This window comes from Rhipicephalus microplus, chromosome 10 (genome assembly GCF_043290135.1).
Source record: "Rhipicephalus microplus isolate Deutch F79 chromosome 10, USDA_Rmic, whole genome shotgun sequence".
NCBI lineage: Eukaryota > Metazoa > Arthropoda > Arachnida > Ixodida > Ixodidae > Rhipicephalus > Rhipicephalus microplus.
Window position 1 is genome coordinate 46,668,254 of NC_134709.1, and position 18,784 is coordinate 46,687,037.

The window sequence follows — 18,784 nt, forward strand, 5'->3', positions numbered from 1 at the left end:
CACCTGCAACTCTTCATCACATGTCTGTGCGTTCAACATTTTTACACATATTCAGCGTCATTTCATGACATGTCGCACAATAAAAAAAATTGCAACACGGTCATCTTCTCTCCGCATGCTTCGCATAACGCCGATTCCCAGGTACGTGGGATCAGCGAATTTTTTTTTACATTGGCATTTGCCTTTGCGGAACCGACGGATAACAGAACAGTCACCTCGTGACAACAGCGTCACCTGATGACGGCAGCCACCGGGTAGCCATAACATCCATTGATTTGATTGATATGTGGTGTTTAACGCCCCAAAACCACCATATGATTATGAGAGACGCCGTAGTGGAGGGCTCCGGAAATTTCGACTCCCTTGGGTTCTTTAATTTGCACCCAAATCTGAGCACATGGGCCTACAACATTTCCGCCTCCACCAGAAATGCGGCCGCCACAGCCGGGATTCGATCCCGTGACCTGCGGGTCAGCAAACGAGTACCTTAGCCACTAGACCACCGCGGCGGGGCATCCAAATTGGAGAATCCTTTAACTACGACTTTAAGAGTTCGACGCGGTAGTGATATTTTGTTTATAGTGCATTCTTCAACCACTTAGTGCACACTCTTTATTGTTTGATGTTACTCGGGAAGTTTAAATTGTGGGTTGCTACCATGTAATTGATTAGGATAAAAGTGGCTTTTTCTCGCTTATTGCTGCATTCGGTGTAATGAATAGCATGCTTTAAACCACGCTCAATTATTCGCGTGCAATCTTGTCCGACTTGCTTTGCCCGGCTCGTTATGTGGCCTTAAGAAATCAGGCGCAGTAAATTGTGTGCCTCTTGCTGACCCTCGTGCAGTGTTACATCTCCAGCGCAGTCCGGTCCATGCCTCAAGGCGCGCACTCAAAAAAAAAAAGAAAAAGCGAGAGTCACCTAACTCGAGGTCGTCGAACCATCTCGCTACTGCTGACAAGAACGCGGTGAACTTGAGGAGCTCTGATAACTGCGAACAGTATATGGTTTATATAAATGGCTTGCTGTTAGCAAACTTCACTACATACGCTTCGTGGCATCATGGATTAAAAGTGAGAGGTAACTGGTTCCACGCTCCGCTACGGAAGCTTTCCTCCTCATTTCTTTTCCTTTTTTATGCTGTAAGCATATATTTTACTACGACATGTTCATGACGGAAATACCTCCGTGAAGCCGGTTAAATTTGCCGACTCTTTCCCTTCCAGAACACGCCCATCTGCACATCCGCGACCCACGACCAGAGACTGAACAGAACCCACCGCACAGTGGCCTTTCGACGATACCAGGACGCCAGACGTTACCGGGGATCGTGGCGAAACGGGATAAAGACGTTCAGGTATCACAAACACAGTAGTGTTCCGAGAACTTCAAGCTAGACTTGAGAGACTGTACTTACACAAATCCGAGCCATTGCATACATACTGCGAATTCATAATTACAGTAATTTACACTGAAAAAATGTATTAAAAAAGCTTTATCAAAAAAGTTTAGCAATAATGTGTCGTTGGTATGCGCCAAAATGCCCATGCTGCCGAGCAGGTTGCCATTGTCCAAGCTCTCATAGATCTATATCACGCAAATATATTTCGTAATTCCAGAGGGCCCCTAGGGCTTTCAGTGTCGGAGTTGTGTTCAAACAGGCCAAAAACGTGCTTGGTGAGAATTCGCAACCCACACTGTTACATGGTTCCCGGCTCATACGGGAATATTGGGAACTAGGGGGAAGTGCTTATGTTTAGAGGATGGAAAAGAAAAGAAAAGTGAGACCCGCAACTGTCTGCATCAGGGTGCGACACCTCAGCAGTAGCTCACAAGGTATGGTGGTGAGGAGGAATTAAAAGGATAGGAATAAAGGTGTAGAGAGAGAGAGAAAGAGAGATGAGGTAAGCCAGAGAAAGCGACGACAAATTGAGGGGATAAGAGAGATAGGAAAAATGTAAACACGGTCACAGAAGTCCGAGGACGGGGCACCACTTGCGAGAGCTCTTCTCGTCATCAGCAGATGGCGTAGAGCAAGTACAGTCGGTCAGAGCTACACTGTCTTCAGAGGTCGGCGTCAGGAGATGACGTAGGGCGAGCCCAGTCGGTAAGAGCTACGCTGACGTCGGAGATCGCGAGTGCACAACCAGTCGGCACGGAATCCAGCGAGAGGCTCCATTGGTAACTAGCCAATGGCTGTTCATAATTTGCCTATGCTATGATCATTTTGATTTAGGACATGATTTTAAAGAGAACCGCGAACGACAGGGAGCCGGTTTTGAGAATTCTTTGTAAATTACAGGACGCGTACTAAACTATGTTTGGTTCGCATGTTTTCAGGAGCCTTGACTACCGGCCGCCGGCTTTTCCTGACCACGATGAAAAAGTGTTACAGGGCCTCTTCTACAGTTTTAAATTAGCATGACGAATGCTTCGTTGCAAAATAAATTACTCCATTGTGGGCTTTGTGCACATGTATTAATAGTAAATGTGCATTATAACACAATTTAAAACGACCTATGTTAGGTTACCTACGTCACTCTATTTACGGCAAAGTTGATGCGTCCGTTGTGAGGCCAAGCCTAGTTTAGAAAGTAGAAGGCAACCGAAACGGGACCTGACTATTTCATCGGCATTTACAATTTCAAGTGCAGCTTATGTGCCCTACACGTTTATTTTTTACATGAATAACACTCCTTCGGGGACCCCCACTGCTATTACTTTACCTATGAGATTTATGTGAAATAGTGTTAGCGTGGGGTCTTTCTCAACATCGCCAGGGGACGAACTGTGCGTACAAAAATCGATTTACCGTACAAGAGCCGACCAATTGGCTCTACAAATCAGTGCTTTTTTCAGTTTAGGTCCTAGCGCGTGTTCCCCTTGGGGAACTATGAAAAGGGTAATACATTATTTCGGGCTAGTTCGTTCACACTAGCACTAAGACAGCGCCAGCGAAAACAATTTGCCTGACGGGAAGGAACAGCGGAAACACAGTGCACTGCGTGCATGTCATTCCTTCTGGTCTGGTTTGTTGTTTTCGCTGGCGCTGTTTCATCAGAACGAAGGTTTCAATGCTAAAACCTGAACTGTCAAACGAGCATCAGTTAAAGACTTGCATTTCGAGTTTTTAATCCATAATACTTCACCACGCATTTATGCGAGTTTACATTTACCCGCATTTCAGTTACATCAGTTCGTACATTGGCCCTGGAAGCTACCGCTTTGTAAGTCCACGTGTCCAAGGTGAGTGTATGTTTTTAAAATTTTAGGCCGAAAGCCATAAACGCGTCATCAACCATAGAATTCGACCCTCGTATGACGCGGAAAATTATTAACGCGATAGCGTTAATGAGCTCGTGTTGCAGAGAACCCCCCGGCCGGCATCGGCCCTGTTGATTGTGAGCGAAAAAATGTCTGTGCGTCTGTGACCGAAAAATCAAGTTACCGAGATAGCCGCGGGAGGCCACTACGTGTCCACGCGGGCACGCGTGATCACACTGAAAAAGCCGTGCATTCGAAGAAAAAAAAGTGCTCAAGGTCACGAGGCGCGGTAGTTTCTTTGCCTTGCCACCCCTCCCTGCTTAGCTTGCAGCGCCTCAGTCAGGATAAGAGAAGATATAATGCAATTGCAGCATGCGACAAACCTTCGTAACGTTAGTCGCACTGGGCGGATTCTTAACATTTTTGCGGTGTTGCATTCATGAGGCAATCAGCTCTTCTAGTGAATTCATTCCATGGTCACTCGAAGAAGTGTTTCAGCGCCCCTTTGCTGCATTTTGTTTGACAGGTGTCACGACGAAAACGAGCCCATTCGGTGATAATAGCGCGCGCTGGTCCAATCTACTGTGTGCGTGTATTGTGGGTACGTGAGCATGTAACAAAACATATGAATAAGTATGCACTTAGTGGTTGAAGGGTGCACTAGGGGCAGGATTTCGCTATCGTGCTTCACTCTTAAAGGCGAAGCTTAAGAGTCCCCCAATTTTTTTTTATCATCGATGACGTCCGTATAAGAGATGATAATGGCATCTCAGTATCTGAAATGTGTGACGTCGCTACGACGTCACATAACGTGAGGTCGCTTGATCACATTGTCGCTTGGGTATATACCTGAGCCAATCCATGAACTGCGTGAGATGCAGAAAACTTGCAGTGCCTCCTTTCCCGTAGGCAGTTGAAGACAGCGCTATACGTACAAGAGCCTTCGGGGCGAGGATCAATTTAATAAATTGACAAGAGGAGGAACACAAGGGAGTGTTCGCCATCAAGTCTTCTTATGCGGATGCATAAGAGAACTAGCGAGTTTTTCTCATGATTAATTTCTTACTATTGCCCCGAGGCGCTTATCGTTGATGACTGGTGCCTCCTCGGAAAGCCTGAGGAGGCCAGTCATGTGACCATGAATGGAACAAAATGCATGGACTCCGAGCCGTATACCGCTTCGCTGCAGTATTATTCGCCTTTATGGCCTCTGTGTCAAAGCACTTCTCCACGAGAGTGAACTCTTCAATTGTGGTGACGTAGAAATTCATTCAGTCCGCCTGGTTCCTGCTTCGCAAGGTTACGAGAAACAGTGGTATCAGTGTGCAACGTGGGCGTTCCGAGTTTTTTCGATTATTTATCCCAGAGCCCGTACTTGACCTGACTTCGGTTCACGTACGGTACCGTTTCGGCCCGAACGAGAGACACGTGCAAGTTTGCTTCGCACCGCCGGGACGACTTGTTGATTTCACGCACTTTGGCTGGGATGTCCGTCCGCACGCGTCAGGATATACGCACGACGGTGAGTAGGCCATGTTTCTTGTTCGATATTGCTCTGTTATTAGAGGCCTGGAATTCCCACCATGTGAGCATTTATTCGTTGCTTTACGAACAAGAGCAAACTGCTGGTTTTTTATATTGAAACGTCATATAAGACTTGACAGGCAACCGACGCTTTTAAGTGTTTCCTTTTTTTTTTTTGGATATGTGGTACACTTTGTTGCCTGTACTACCTAAACATCGAGGGATTTCGTAAGTGTGGGTCCAAATACAGCAAAGTGAAGCACATTCGTGCTCGTATCCTGAATAATTTGCCAATCGACCGTTGTCCGTGTCGCTCTCATTCTTAGATATATTTTAGTTGTCGTGTCTGTCCTTCTGTTTACAAATACATGTGCACGGCGTCTCATACGCAGGTGTGTTTAAAAATGACTGGGTCTCTGCCGACGGCCGGCAATACATTTTCGGGGCGTTTGTCTGCTCAGTGCGGGACAGCGTGTTCACTTCCGCAACGTCAGTGGCCATGCAAAGGACATGTGAGTATACCTAGGCCCTGTATTGTTCCCATAGTACACGATGACAAACACACGTTGTATACAAAAGATTTAGAGAAGCGTTTGACGATATCCTGCGTAAGTATTGGTGGCACTTGCAATCGAATTAACACTCTCACGTGCTGCTGACAGAAATCATTATAGAATTCACAAACGTGTTGCATTAAGTAATCAATCAACCAACCAATCAATCAGTCAATGAATAAATCATTTAAAAAACCAAAGGATAAATTTGTAGTTCAAAGTATCGATTGATGAACTAATTTTTAGATTGGTCAAAATAGCGCAAATGATCGCTCGATGAATCAATCAATCAATATATGAAAGAATTGATGAGTGAAGGAATCAGCCGATCAGCGTATAAGTTCATCAATCAAACAAACGAAGAATCAATTGATAGACACGTCCTAAGGCTCAATTATCGGCAATAATAGCTGAAGAATGCATTGATATCTGCTATGGTCTCAAGGCACAGCATAAGATTTGTCGTTATCGTACCACCTGTTGTCGTCTCCTTCATGCTTACACTGAAAACACGCGCGCACACTTATGCCTCATGACAAATACATACCCGCCAGTGTAAAATTCCCACGAAGCAAAGAAAGATTTTTCAGCGAAAGCCTACACAGACGAGCAGGCAAAATTTCTTTCCAATCGGGTGTCAGTTTGACAATCCAGCTGCTCAAAAAGCAGCGCTGGTTTCTTTGACAGTAGCAGGCGTGTTCAGGCAGTATGAGCTCATGGCATAGCACATTATAAATGTGATGCTCTGCTGGAATCAGCTAACAAGAAGGTCGGGAAAATTCAGATATTTTCACGTGCTTCCGCAAAAAGGAAGAGTATGTGGGGAAAAACTATAAAATATAAAACACATGTATCTTTACACAGAGCTCCGACATGGATACATGCGGGCTTTCCAGAAAAATAAAATGATGTTGTACCAGCTCCGTAGTGGCAGCAAATAAGGGAATTTTCATGTTTCCAGTTCTAATTGTATACAAAGATGGGCACACTTCACTACTATGTAATATTTATCCTTATGAGCAACGCCAAACTCTAGCAATGTCGAAAATGGAGCTGATGGAGAGCTGCGTGAATAAAAGTTTCAGCTTAAGGTTCATAAAACCAAAATGTTTATAGTGTCTAAAAGTAAGCAAATCGTATTTAAACCTATCAACAAGCCCTACGAGGACGTCATTAACATCTTTTTTTTGAAACCAAACCCAGGAGCAGGTTAAATAACAAACATTTCTAGGAATATGGTTCCAAGAAATTTTGTCTTGGTATACCGATGTCGATAGTCTTGCATCCGAACTAAGCAAGACTGTTGGGTGTATATTTAAAATTGATCCACTAATATCATGTTGTCTAAAAAAATATACTAAGCTCTTTTTCATTCGCGTTTTCATTATAGTATGCTTGTATGGCGCACTACAAGTGAGAAAAATATAAACAAACTTGAAATCATACAGAAAAAAGTCCTCCGTCTATTCGAAGATTATTATGGCAACGCACGAAAGATGTCTGGCAGTCCGATATTTATAAAACATGATATACTTAAAACAAGGCAGGTGTATGAATATAAGCTATTACTTTACATTTATAACAACAAACTCTACACTATAACAACACAGGAAGGCGCACACAAAACTCGCTCGGTAGGCAACTCATTCACGTTCCTGCTACCAGGACTGGCTATGGTAGAGCCCTATTTGCATATCGCGCCCCACAGCTTCTATATAATTTAGGTGAACAAGTAAATTATAACCTCTCATTAACGCAGTTCAAATATCACATTAAAGTTGTGGTCATTACTGAATTAATGTAAACATTACGTCTATTCAAAACTCCTGGCTGGGTATCACATATATTAATGTCTTGCTTTTAGGTTGAAAAAATAAAGGTATGTATATGTAATTCAGTACTCTAAGTGTGTTTATTTTGATTTGATTTTATGTAATGAAAAGAGCCACGATGTGTGACTTTGTATATCTATGTATCCTATTTTGTATATGTTTGTGCTATTGTTGCGTTCTGTTATTCTGCTGATCCCTGTATTTTGATAATTATTATTCAATATAGCACTGCTTGCTGAACGTTTGTGACATTTGGCGTAGCGAAGTCACGTCAGGCCAAATGGCCTTTAGCTTCGCTTCGTTTTTCTGTAACTTTTCAAAAAAAAAATATGTTCAGAAATTAAAAAAAAAAACAAAGAAAAGATGAGCTTATGCATACGAGTTGTTTCACAGAGATAAACAAGCAGTGATTAAAGGTGAAAAATACTAAAACTTGGCCGTTACCAAGATGCGACGCTCCTTTTGTCAGAACTATTTATCTGCTTCCCAATCTAACCTTTATGCAAATTCAGGACTATAGATTATGTTGTTAACGCAACAGAAAATTGTTCGGTCACCGGTTTCTTTACAATAGGCAAACATTTCGAATACGGAAAGTCTCACAAAACCTCTACATTAGATCGACCACTGGACCCGAAAAGGGAACAAACCAGATACTGCGAAGCCTAGAAAACCAAGCCATCACAATATGCACGGAACACGTAAACCACATGTGGAAAACTGGCTACGTGCCTGAACAATGACGCACGGCCATAGTAGCCCTCCTCCCAAAGCCAGGTAAATAACTCAACTTTAAAAGTCTACGCCCCATGTGTTCCTAACCTCATGTACAGGCAACGCAGCTAGCTCTGTTTGCTTTCCTCCACCACCTACAGCGCTACATAGACGGCTACAAACTCTTTCCACTTAGTTTGGTAGAGTGCCGACCTCTACACTCAACAAAAGGCGTCGTGTTACAACCAAACAACCAGCCGTTTTTCCTTGCAAGACAGAAGAGCCCCACTAACCGTAACACAGCGCACAGCCGACGTATACACACACTATAGGTCAAAATGGAACCATACAAAGGGTAGTCACTTTTCCGCTCCTTTTGAACGTGGTATGAAGAGACTGTCCGGCAAACTTCGCGACATCCTTAACGTAACAAGTACTCTATGCGTGGACGACATTAAAATCTGGTGCTCGGAAGGCTCCCTGGCGGAAGTAGGGCAGGCCGTTAAAGCCATTTTCTATACCAAAGAAGCCTATTTACAAAACCCCAGACAGTAACTGTCAATCACAAAATCATAATTGCTACTGTAGCGTCAATCTAACCACGGCGTTTGTCATCTAACCCAGTACGATAGACATATCCTCTGCTCACAACTGCACAAATGTAGGAAAGAAAAAAAAACTGAACACACTCATGCACAATAGAATTAAGCAAGACATCGGCCTACCCCAAGACACGAGTGGCTCTCATTGCGACCACCTGTAGACATATCCAATAATATCAGCGAAGTGATTGAGGACATACACGTGCCCCGTACCTTGGACGAACTGTAATCCCCCCTCCCCGCCCACGAGAGATTCCCCAGATACTTACATCGTAAAACCATTCCCATGAAATGTCGACCAAGAACACAACAGACGCGGACGCCTGACCCACTCTCGCGCGATACTCGACCGCAATGCGTGAATCGTTATTCTACCGTATTCGTTGATGCGGCGAAATACGGCAACACCTCCACCTTTGCAGTCCCGTTAGTAAACGGTGACAGAGCCCTACTCTCGACCGCTTCGGACAGGCTAACAACGGGCACCAGAGCCAAGTAGGTCATCATAGCTTTAGCGATGATCGAGCCCTCGCAAACCTGCGTTTTCACAGACTCCTGCACACCATTCGAGCTTACGAAAGCGGCAATGTCGTGAAGCAGCCCACAATCTACGAACACATGGGCTTACACCACCTCTCTTGGTTTCCTGCCAACATGGGCAAAGATGTTCAGTGACGACAACCCAGCCTCAATCAAACTGTTCATGACTGAGCGCGAGAACTCGCCTGCCAAGGTCATCAATCGGTCATGGAAGAGCTGGGCCCAGATGCACACTTTACGAACGCCTTTTCTCATTTTCCTCTTTTCTCCCATTTATCCCTTCCCCAGTGCAGGGTAGCAAACCGGATGTGTGTCTGGTTAACCTCTTTGCCTTTCCTTGCACCTTTATCTCTCTCTTTCTCATTTTCAACGAAATCATTTATTGATATCCTAATGACAAAAGGCAATACGCCTTACCACACAAAGCGTGAACGTGTGCAATGGGTAACCGTTAGCATGGTGCAAACGAGACCGCTCCCGTCCCGGGGCCGACTCAGCCATTGCAACTAAGATTGCACAGAACATTACTGTTCACTCTCGCACGTGTTCTGGCCATGCCCCGTGTTATATCAGGGATTTCTCGAATTGGAATATCCAACTGGGAATAGTCACTCAGAAGTTCCAAGCTACACCACCGCCGCGTTTCCACCTCGACTCTGGTTTCGCCTACAGCTGCTAGGGGGCTCCTCGTGGAACCTTGGAAGCTTATACTCCTTAGGACCTTTCAATAAGTACTTGAAAGACTGAGTGACGACCAAACAAAAGAATATTTCAGCTGGAACTGCTCATCGTATGAAAATGTTCATAATTTCTTTCTCACTATACCGTTTTTTCATACACGTAGTGTTCATCGAATAAGTTTCCTGATGAACTTGTAAACACAGCTCAACATGTGATGAACCTTAGCCAAAATGACAAATGCAAACAGATTTCTGAACGAACTTGAATTTGCGTACTGCCCACACGCTACATGAAACGTACGACTAATTTTTGAACAAGAGTTTACTGTGACATGTTTTGTTCTTCGACCCGGGTGCTTGCAGTTTATTTCCCAACCATTCTGAGCCAGACGATCAGCGTGAATGAAGACACTAATCTACAGGACGCCAATGGAGGACGCTACAATAACTGGTACAAGGATGGAGATAAACTGGCCATCACAGGACACACGATTCCAATCCAGAACGCCCAGCTGGGTGACGGAGGCTTGTACACATTCAGACAGGGGAACGGGTACATGCAATCTTCGAGACTCATCGTGCGTGGTAAGTCAGATTTCTTTTTAAAAATGCGGTGAACATCAAAATTTATCGCCAGTTAGGAAAGCATAAGCGATATTGCGAAATGCCGCACCATGCCGTTTGTAACTAAACGCTTGCTAAATAATACAACCGCCTGAACACCTTACGATTCGTTCATTGAAAAATTACTGCGTACATGATAAAGTCTACCTTTAAAAAATTATACCGTATTCCGCTATAGAAAACCATTTGTAGATGTGAAGCAGCGGACATTAATGCTTAAACTGGCGGCGGCGTTGACGCTGGCGCTCAGCGCGGCGTTGTGCAGGAGAGAAACCTCAATGAAGCAGATGTGAAGCATTGTGCATGCACAATGGTATTGTAAACGCCACTGAGAGAGATGCCTAAAAGAGAGAAAATGGGAGCGAGTGTATCTGCGTTGCTTGCCTTGCTGTTGCCAGGTGAGAGAGCGTGGAGCGCAGGAGAGTTCATTGTGCATTGTTAGGCCACAAAGGCGAAGGAATTAATGCTATAGCAACAAAGTGCAATGTCACGCGGAGAACGGCAAGTAGCCCGAAACATGCAGTGAACCCCTCAACGAAAATGAACGTACGAAAAAAAAAAACATTAACAGGAGGAGCGCGTACTAGCCACTGTCACAATTGTTCATTCTTTGCGTATTAGCCGCATACCTACATGGCGAACGCCGCCGCTGCAGTGAGCGAACTGACTTTTGTGCCCTCTGTAACTTGCGGTGAAAAAATGCCCCGCCGCGGTGGTCTAGTGGCTAAGCTACTCGGCTGCTGACCCGCAGGGCGCGGGTTCGAATCCCGGCTGCGGCGGCTGCATTTACGATGGAGGCGGAAATGTCGAGGCCCGTGTGCTCAGATTTGGGTGCACGTTAAAGAACCCCAGGTGGTCAAAATTTCAGGAGCCCTCCACTACGGCGTCTCTCATAATCATATAGTGGTTTTGGGACGTTAAACCCCACATATCAATCAATCAACTTGCGGTGAAAGCACAAGACGCACAAACCGCCCCCATAACGACATAAGCGCTTTAGCACGCCCTCACTCTCTCAATAGAGAGAGGGAGTAGCGCTGCGTCATAAAGACACGCACTGACGCCCTGCCATGGGTACCAGGCATTACGCCGTGCTCCCCACCGGGCTGCAGAAATTAGGTGCCTTCTTCCTCTTCGAACCATTACCACAACCACCAATGGGTGCGTGTGGTCAGGCCTTAAGTGCTAACCACTGGCACGCGTACGCTCGCGCCTACGCGTCAAAAGTGTCCAGTCGCGCCAGTGGAGGTAAAGAATGCGCAACTACTGGCACGCGTTGAGCGCGTGTACGCTGACGCGTCCAAGGCTGATGCACAGTGTTACTTGATCGTCTAACTTAAAACTGTCCAAGTTAATCACAGAATGGTGCGTTCTCAACTAGAGCGGGTTCGTACGTTGCCGGAGTTATGATAGCATGTTAAAATATTGATTGTGCTTCATGCGCCACAGTTTTGACTATTTAAGAACTAATTGACATCGCACTGAGCGAAGCAACCACACTGGTATGCACCAGAAATCAACATCGCTGCATGCTCCGCTCCTGAAAATGAAAATTCAGGTCTAGGGTAATTTACGTCTATCATAGGCGTGCGCAGGGTTCGCCTTAAGGAAGGGGAGGGATGTTTGCCACAGTGCCCCCCTCCTTATTACGTCTATGTCATGGCTGCCTTAGATCCCATTCCCTAATATAATATTCTATAGAGCTGACATTGCGCCCCTCTTCCTTCGGTGACGAAGGGGGCGGCTGCCTGCTTAATTAGGTTTATAAAACAGGTTTATAAAAACCAAGGTGTATAAATCACCAGGTTTCTATACCTACGCCACCGAATTCATTATTGTTATCGTGAATATCCTGGTACATTCAGTACATTTACACTTCATAATTAAAAGCACTCATTACCCCAATAATCGCGTCTGAAACTTCATCATGTGTCAGATTGAGGTCATAATATTACAACAGAGGCCTTTGTAGAGGGCTTTCGGATGATGTCTGCGATAGAAATATCCTCTGATGCAGCGAACTACACCTGGCTCTTAATGACGCAACAGATATTGGTCATAAGATAGGACCTATACATTGCATATATATCTTGCGGCCTTTTTTTTTGTAGTTGAAATACGCTTTGACACAACTAACTGTGCCTGACGCTTCGTGATGTGACAGATATCGGTCATCAGATTGCAACTGAACCTTGTGCGGAAGACTTTTGAACGCTGCCTGCAGCTAAAATGTTGTCCAAGCCAATAAACCACACCGACACTTCATTACGCAACATATATCAGTCATAACACCGGAACAGAACACTGTGTGAACCGCTTTCGAATGGTGTGTTTGTTTAGTTTCAAACACTGTAGCCCAATGCGGGGCTACTACTGGTGTGGTGTACATAAGTACAAATTGAAAGCATTTAAACAGTAATATCACAATAAGTGTGCCAACGTAACAAATATCACTGCCTCCTGACTGCAGCCCGGTAAAAAATGAGAAAAATAGAACATTAATAAGATACAAGTGCCTCCAAAAAGTCAGATTCATTGGTATCACGAAGCAAACCTAGTATATCTATACAGTGTTTGATAACTTTATTTGAACGTGTTAGACGGAACTAAAAATGGCTCTAAGCTGGATTGTGATCGCAGATAAGTGCTGTGTTGGTGACTTTTGCACTTTGTTGGTAGTTTAAATATCCTTTACCATCTACAAAATGCATCTGAAACTTCTTGATGAGACAGATATTGGTTTTGTGACCGCAGCCAAGCACAGCTTAGACTGCTTTCACATGTCATCAGTAGTCGAAATACCCTATAATGCAATAAAGCGGGCCCAAAATTTTCAATGCGACAGATATTGGTCATAGGATTGCACCAGGGCACTGTACAGAAGTTTTTAGCAAGTTTTTTAACATCGCTAAACTAAATATCTTGATATTTTGAATATGCTTAAGTGCATGCATATATCCTCCAAGTATTGCATATACTAAATAACTGAGCAGAAATGAAGCAGTCCTTGCAAGCACATACAAATTATCTAATAATTTCTTCAGCTAATTACAGTCTGAAGGAACAGATAAATACATGTACAGTTCTGAATGGTCTCATAAGTCACATGAGGCACTGTTTGCATTTCTTTTAAACAAAATGCAGTACAGTACTAGTGCACTTTCATTTATTCTGTTCATACATGTGGTGACATTCTCTTCCTACTATCGTGTCATCGTGTACCTGATTTTAAATCGGGTGCTTCTTACTTACAATGTTTTCAGTTATCTGTTCGGCTGTAAACAAAACGCTTGTTATATTATAGTAAACTGTAAAATGACGGAGAAACATCATTGTATGCCTATAGTTATGAGTATCAGAATGAACTAGAAAGAATGTGTGTGTTAGAATGCTGCCTAACAACGTATGTGTTGCTGAGCGTGGCAGAGAAGCAGAACAAGAATCGAGAAGTGAAATAGCAGGCAACACCAGCAGCAATTAATCATGCCACTTTCTTTTTCGATCACCACAGCAACACACGTTCGAGTTTCTATTTTGTACATGAATGGAAATGAGACCGCTGACAGCTGAATGCGTCGCTGGTACCCGACACGAAATCACATCACACCGCTACCAACCAGCGCACGCTTGTTGTTAGCTTGGCAACACGTGAAAGATTTGCACCGAAGCTGACGAATGTTTCAGCGTCGTACAATCCGCGAATACACTTATGTAAGTACGTACATTTTCACATCATCGAAATGTGTTTGCTAGTGCGAGGTTAACTTTCAGCGATGATTAATACCGATGTTGAAAACAAACACAGTGCAGATAAAAACTCCTCCGTATACACTACGCGATGTTTCGTATATGTTGTCTATGTTGTGACGGAAACTACCGTCGATTTTTTTTTTCAGCGGATGTTCTTCGCATGAAGTGGTTCATACGAACTCGATGGTTGACGCCTACGCTGGAAGCAGATGACACCGCTCTGACTTGCCTCCGCGGTAGGCGAGGGCTCACGCTCAAAGCTCCGAACCTCCGAAGCCTGTTTACACTTGTTTATAGCACAGAAAATCACAGATCGAAGCACAGGAACACCGACATGCCCCAGTAGTCCACGATGTTTTCGCTCGGCCTACGATCGCGCTCAGGACCGGCGCAAGCACAGCCGGCCGGCATTCGCTGGAATTGTCGGCGTCAGTGAAACTCGGCACGAAACCGTGTCACGCTGGTAGCACTCGCAGTCGTTTGTCGTGTCGGTGCAGTTCTGAATTACGAAGCGGTTATTCAGTAACGTTTGGAGTAGCTTACGTGCATGCTTCCAGCACTCGGCCGTGCCTTCGAAGCGGTGGCGATTAGGCACAGCATTCGAAGGCATCAAGGCCTATGGCTGGTTGGGCACCACTGTACGCGTGGTGACGTAGCGTACGCGTGGCAAAAATATTGTTACGGGGAGAAGGCGTCTGAAAAATGCCTTTACTTTTGGTAAACAGGCAGGCATACAATATGAAGCCCAGTCTGCACGAGCTCGCCCTAAACATCGTCCTCTTTTCTAGAATGTTCATTTGTGGCGCCCCGTAGCATCACCCCCGGCGGCGAAGGCACCGTCTCGGTGCTTGGCTGGTCTGAGTAAAATCGTTTCAGCCGAGTGACGTGAACAACGTCAGAACACGATCGCGCGCTGGTAGCGTTAAGAGGTTCAATTTCATATGTCACGTCGGTGACTTGGCGCACCACACGGTACGGACCCGAGTACGGTGAAGTCAGCTTTTCGCACAGGCCAACTCGCCGCGACGGCGTCCAGAGAAGGACTGTATCACCTTGACTGAAGTGGACATCACGATGGCACGCGTTGTAGACCTGTCGTTGTCGTTCCTGCGAATCGCTCAGACGCCGGCGAGCAATCTCACGTGCCTCTAGAGCTCTAGAAATCACATTGCGGGCATATTCTGACGTGTGGCCAACGGCAGGAAGGAGCGTGTCGAAAGGCAACGTAGGTTCTCGTCCGTACAGGAGGAAAAATGGCGAGAAACCTGCAGTGTCATGCCGAGACGTATTATAGGCAAATGTTACAAATGGAAGGGCGAAGTCCCAGTCACGATGGTCGGAAGAAACGTACATGGCGAGCATGTCCGTGATGGTTCTATTTAGCCGCTCCGTGAGCCCGTTGGTTTGAGGATGATACGCCGTTGTGAACTTGTGCTTTGTAGCGCAAGAGTGCAATATGTCTTGGATAACTTGTGATAAAAAGTAGCGACCCCGATCGGTAAGCAGTTGCTGAGGAGCGCCGTGGTGTAATATGACGTCTTCTAGAAGAAAGTCAGCGTCGTCGGTTGCACAACTGGTAGGAAGGGTCCGTGTGATTGCATACCGAGTGGTGTAATCCGTGGCGACTGCTATCCACTTGTTTCCGCTCGCCGATAAAGGAAACGGTCCTAGTAAGTCAACACCTACCCTATAAAATGGTTCGGATGGGATCTGAATGGGTTGAAGGCGTCCCGCTTTAAGGGTTGCTGGTTTTTTGCGGTGTTGACAGGATTTGCATGAGGCGACGTAACGGCAGACGGATCGGTAAATACCGGGCTAAAAGAAGCGACGTCGAACGCGGTCATCAGTTCTTGAAACTCCCAGGTGACCAGCTGTCGGAATATCATGCAACTGTGCAAGGACAGTCTGACGCATATGTTGTGGTATGACCAACAGCAGCTCAGGTCCGTCAGGATGCATGCTGTAGCGATATAAGACGCCATCTTGGAGCAGGAACATACGGAGAGACGGAGGAGTTGTGGGACCACTAAGCCGAAGAACCACTCCAGGTCTCAGAACTATTTTGGAAAAAGAACCAAAGCGCGTGTCAGGTTGATGAAACATCAAGCGGTGTCAAAGTAATGGCTATAAAACTTCATGAATATTACGTAATATGCCCGCTAAAAAAAAGTCGTCACGTCAGGTTAACGTCAATTGTAGATAAGTGTCATCCACTGAATTTGGTCAACGCAGGGCTATCATCCTCGCAAGCCGATGTGCTACATATCAGCGTAGCGCTTCTGGTGTTGGTAATATTTATGTAGCTATTGGCATTTTTACGCAACTGTAAATAACTGGTTACAATAACCGTATGCACCTGTTGAACATAGGTCTGTGCGTACAACATTTGTACGTATGTCTGGCGTCATTTCGTAAACTTTGCTCAATGAAATGATACCACAGTCACCTTTCTTGCGCATTATTCGCATAACATTGATTCTCATAGTACGAGAGATCTGCCAAATTTTTTTATTGCAATGACAATTATAAGGACACTCTCGGCTGGATTTTGCCGTTGACGCCGGTGTCATTTTCCGTATTTGTAAATATCTATTGATATCAAAGCGCAAGAAAAAGAAGTAATCCAGTATAAGATTCCAGCACGCGGAGTAGAACGTCCAACCTCTTGCTTGTGAGTGCGAGGCGTTACCCACTGAGCCACGAAGGAGCACCTCCTTCAACATCGAAACGGCAAGCTATTTATATCTACCACTTACCGCTGGCGATGACCACATCGGGGGAACTACCGTGTTTTCGGCATTACCAGCGAGATGACACAATGAGCGCGCGTTGCCAGATCGCCGCGACACAGTGGCGGCGCGTTCTTGTGTGCTTTGCCCCGCGGAGAGCCAGGGGTATGGGGAGGGGGTTGTGGACGCTCACGTGCGCGCGCTCATCTTAAGAGGGGAGAATCATAACCTTGGGTTTTTACTGGAACTATTGTGTTCTAATTACCGGGCGCACAGAGGTCACTGCACCCACTGCACCATCTCCGTTTGCGAAAAGGGCGCGCTTTGGAAACACAGCGAAGTGACAAATGAGACGCTTATTCGCGTTCATATGTACCTGTGAGCACGTTTCATGCGTCATTTATGCGTGACAAACGCGTGGCATGTTTTGATCTGCTTGCCATTCTTCGCGTGAACCTCCGATTTCTTGCTGTCGCGTTCACCCTTGCTTCACGTTTGCGGCAAAGCTCTGACTTGTTTCATATCATGGCAAAACGGTATTATTCGTGAAACACTCCTGTAGATAGATAGATAGATAGATAGATAGATAGATAGATAGATAGATAGATAGATAGATAGATTGATGGGTGAGGGGTGGGGTCACGTCGATGACTGACACTTCCCCCTTTTGATGGGGAGCCCAGCAGACAGCTATCACAGTACACACTTGCTTTCAGCTTGCCCGAACGGAAAGTATGGTGACGGGTGCCGAAGCGTGTGCCCCACGTGTTTTAACGGAGGAGTCTGCCACGACATCACCGGAGTCTGCGTCTGCCCTCCGGGATTTCGAGGGGAACACTGTGAAGGATGTGAGTATAGCACGTGATGTGGACATTGCGGGCTGATGTGATAACCGCTGAAACCAATCTCAATATATTCCCCACAAATAAAAAGGCACAGCTTAAATCAATAGTGTTGAAATTTTCAAAGAGAAGAGAATTCGATACACCGAAGTTGTGGGGAGGTATTTAATTATACCGGTGACCCCCCCGCCGCGGTGGTCTAGTGGCCAAGGTACTCGGCTGCTGACCCGCATGTCGCGGGATTGAATCCCGGCTGCGGCGGCTGCATTTTTGATGGAAGCGAAAATGCTGTAGGCCCGTGTGCTCACATTTGGGTGCACGGTAAAGAAACTCAGGCTGTCGAAATTTCCGGAGCCCTCCGCTACGGCGTCTCTCATATTCATATGGTGGTTTTAGGACGTTAAAACCCCACATATCAATCATTTACACTGGTGAACACAAGAATTTGCGGGAGGATTGTCAAGGCGAAGAGAAAGTAACAATGTTTTGCTAAGGAATTTCGCGAACCACCCAAGTAGAGGTTCTAATAAATTGGCTAGTGAAGATACTCTTCTTTTGAGAACTTGTTTTCTTCCTAGCAATGTCTAGCAAGCCTCCCTTTTAAGGAGTCTTGAACCAACCTTCGATCATGGTGCGAAAAATCCGGGGAGGTACGAAGCGTATATGAAAAGGATGTTTCAACTCTGGTAACATCAAGCCTAGGAAGGGGTGAAGCACGTTGTATGCACCGGTGTTTGCCACAGCAAAACTTCTGTTATTGGTAATGAGAGACAGAAGAAGAGAATTGGCAATGAGAAACAGAAGTTGTTGATAATGATGATGATAATGATGATGATCATTATGATAATGGTGGTCCTTACAGAAGTAATTTACTCTATGGTTTTGAGATAAATTTCTTGGATGAGGTACTAGTGGTCGGGCACGTAGGGAAGGGCGCCCAAGCTCCACTAACGTCACCGGAAAACTGGAGTGCAGCCTAGCGTAACATTCCATATGTGCTGTCTTTCATTGACCAGTAACATCTATTGTTCCGTAAGTTGTTTTTGTGTTATACACCGCAACATACGACGGAACATGCTTTACAGAAGAATTCAAAGCTAATTAGAAACAATTATTGAGGCAGATTGTA

At 45.4% G+C, this 18,784-nt stretch overlaps 1 protein-coding gene across 2 annotated transcripts in view; it reads left to right on the forward strand.

Annotated features, from left to right (window-relative positions):
- Positions 1-18,784, forward strand: part of LOC119181715 (receptor-type tyrosine-protein phosphatase kappa-like) — a 131,769-nt gene that overhangs the window by 19,380 nt on the left and 93,605 nt on the right. The window contains exons 4-9 of one of the 2 annotated variants that reach the window (XM_075875614.1): positions 1,227-1,357; positions 3,188-3,246; positions 4,631-4,786; positions 5,181-5,300; positions 10,074-10,295; positions 17,530-17,661. In XM_075875614.1, the coding sequence (XP_075731729.1) occupies positions 1,227-1,357; positions 3,188-3,246; positions 4,631-4,786; positions 5,181-5,300; positions 10,074-10,295; positions 17,530-17,661 (820 nt within the window). Of the gene's footprint in view, positions 1-1,226; positions 1,358-3,187; positions 3,247-4,630; positions 4,787-5,180; positions 5,301-10,073; positions 10,296-17,529; positions 17,662-18,784 lie in introns of those variants that run through there. The other variant, XM_075875615.1, reaches the window with a different exon arrangement.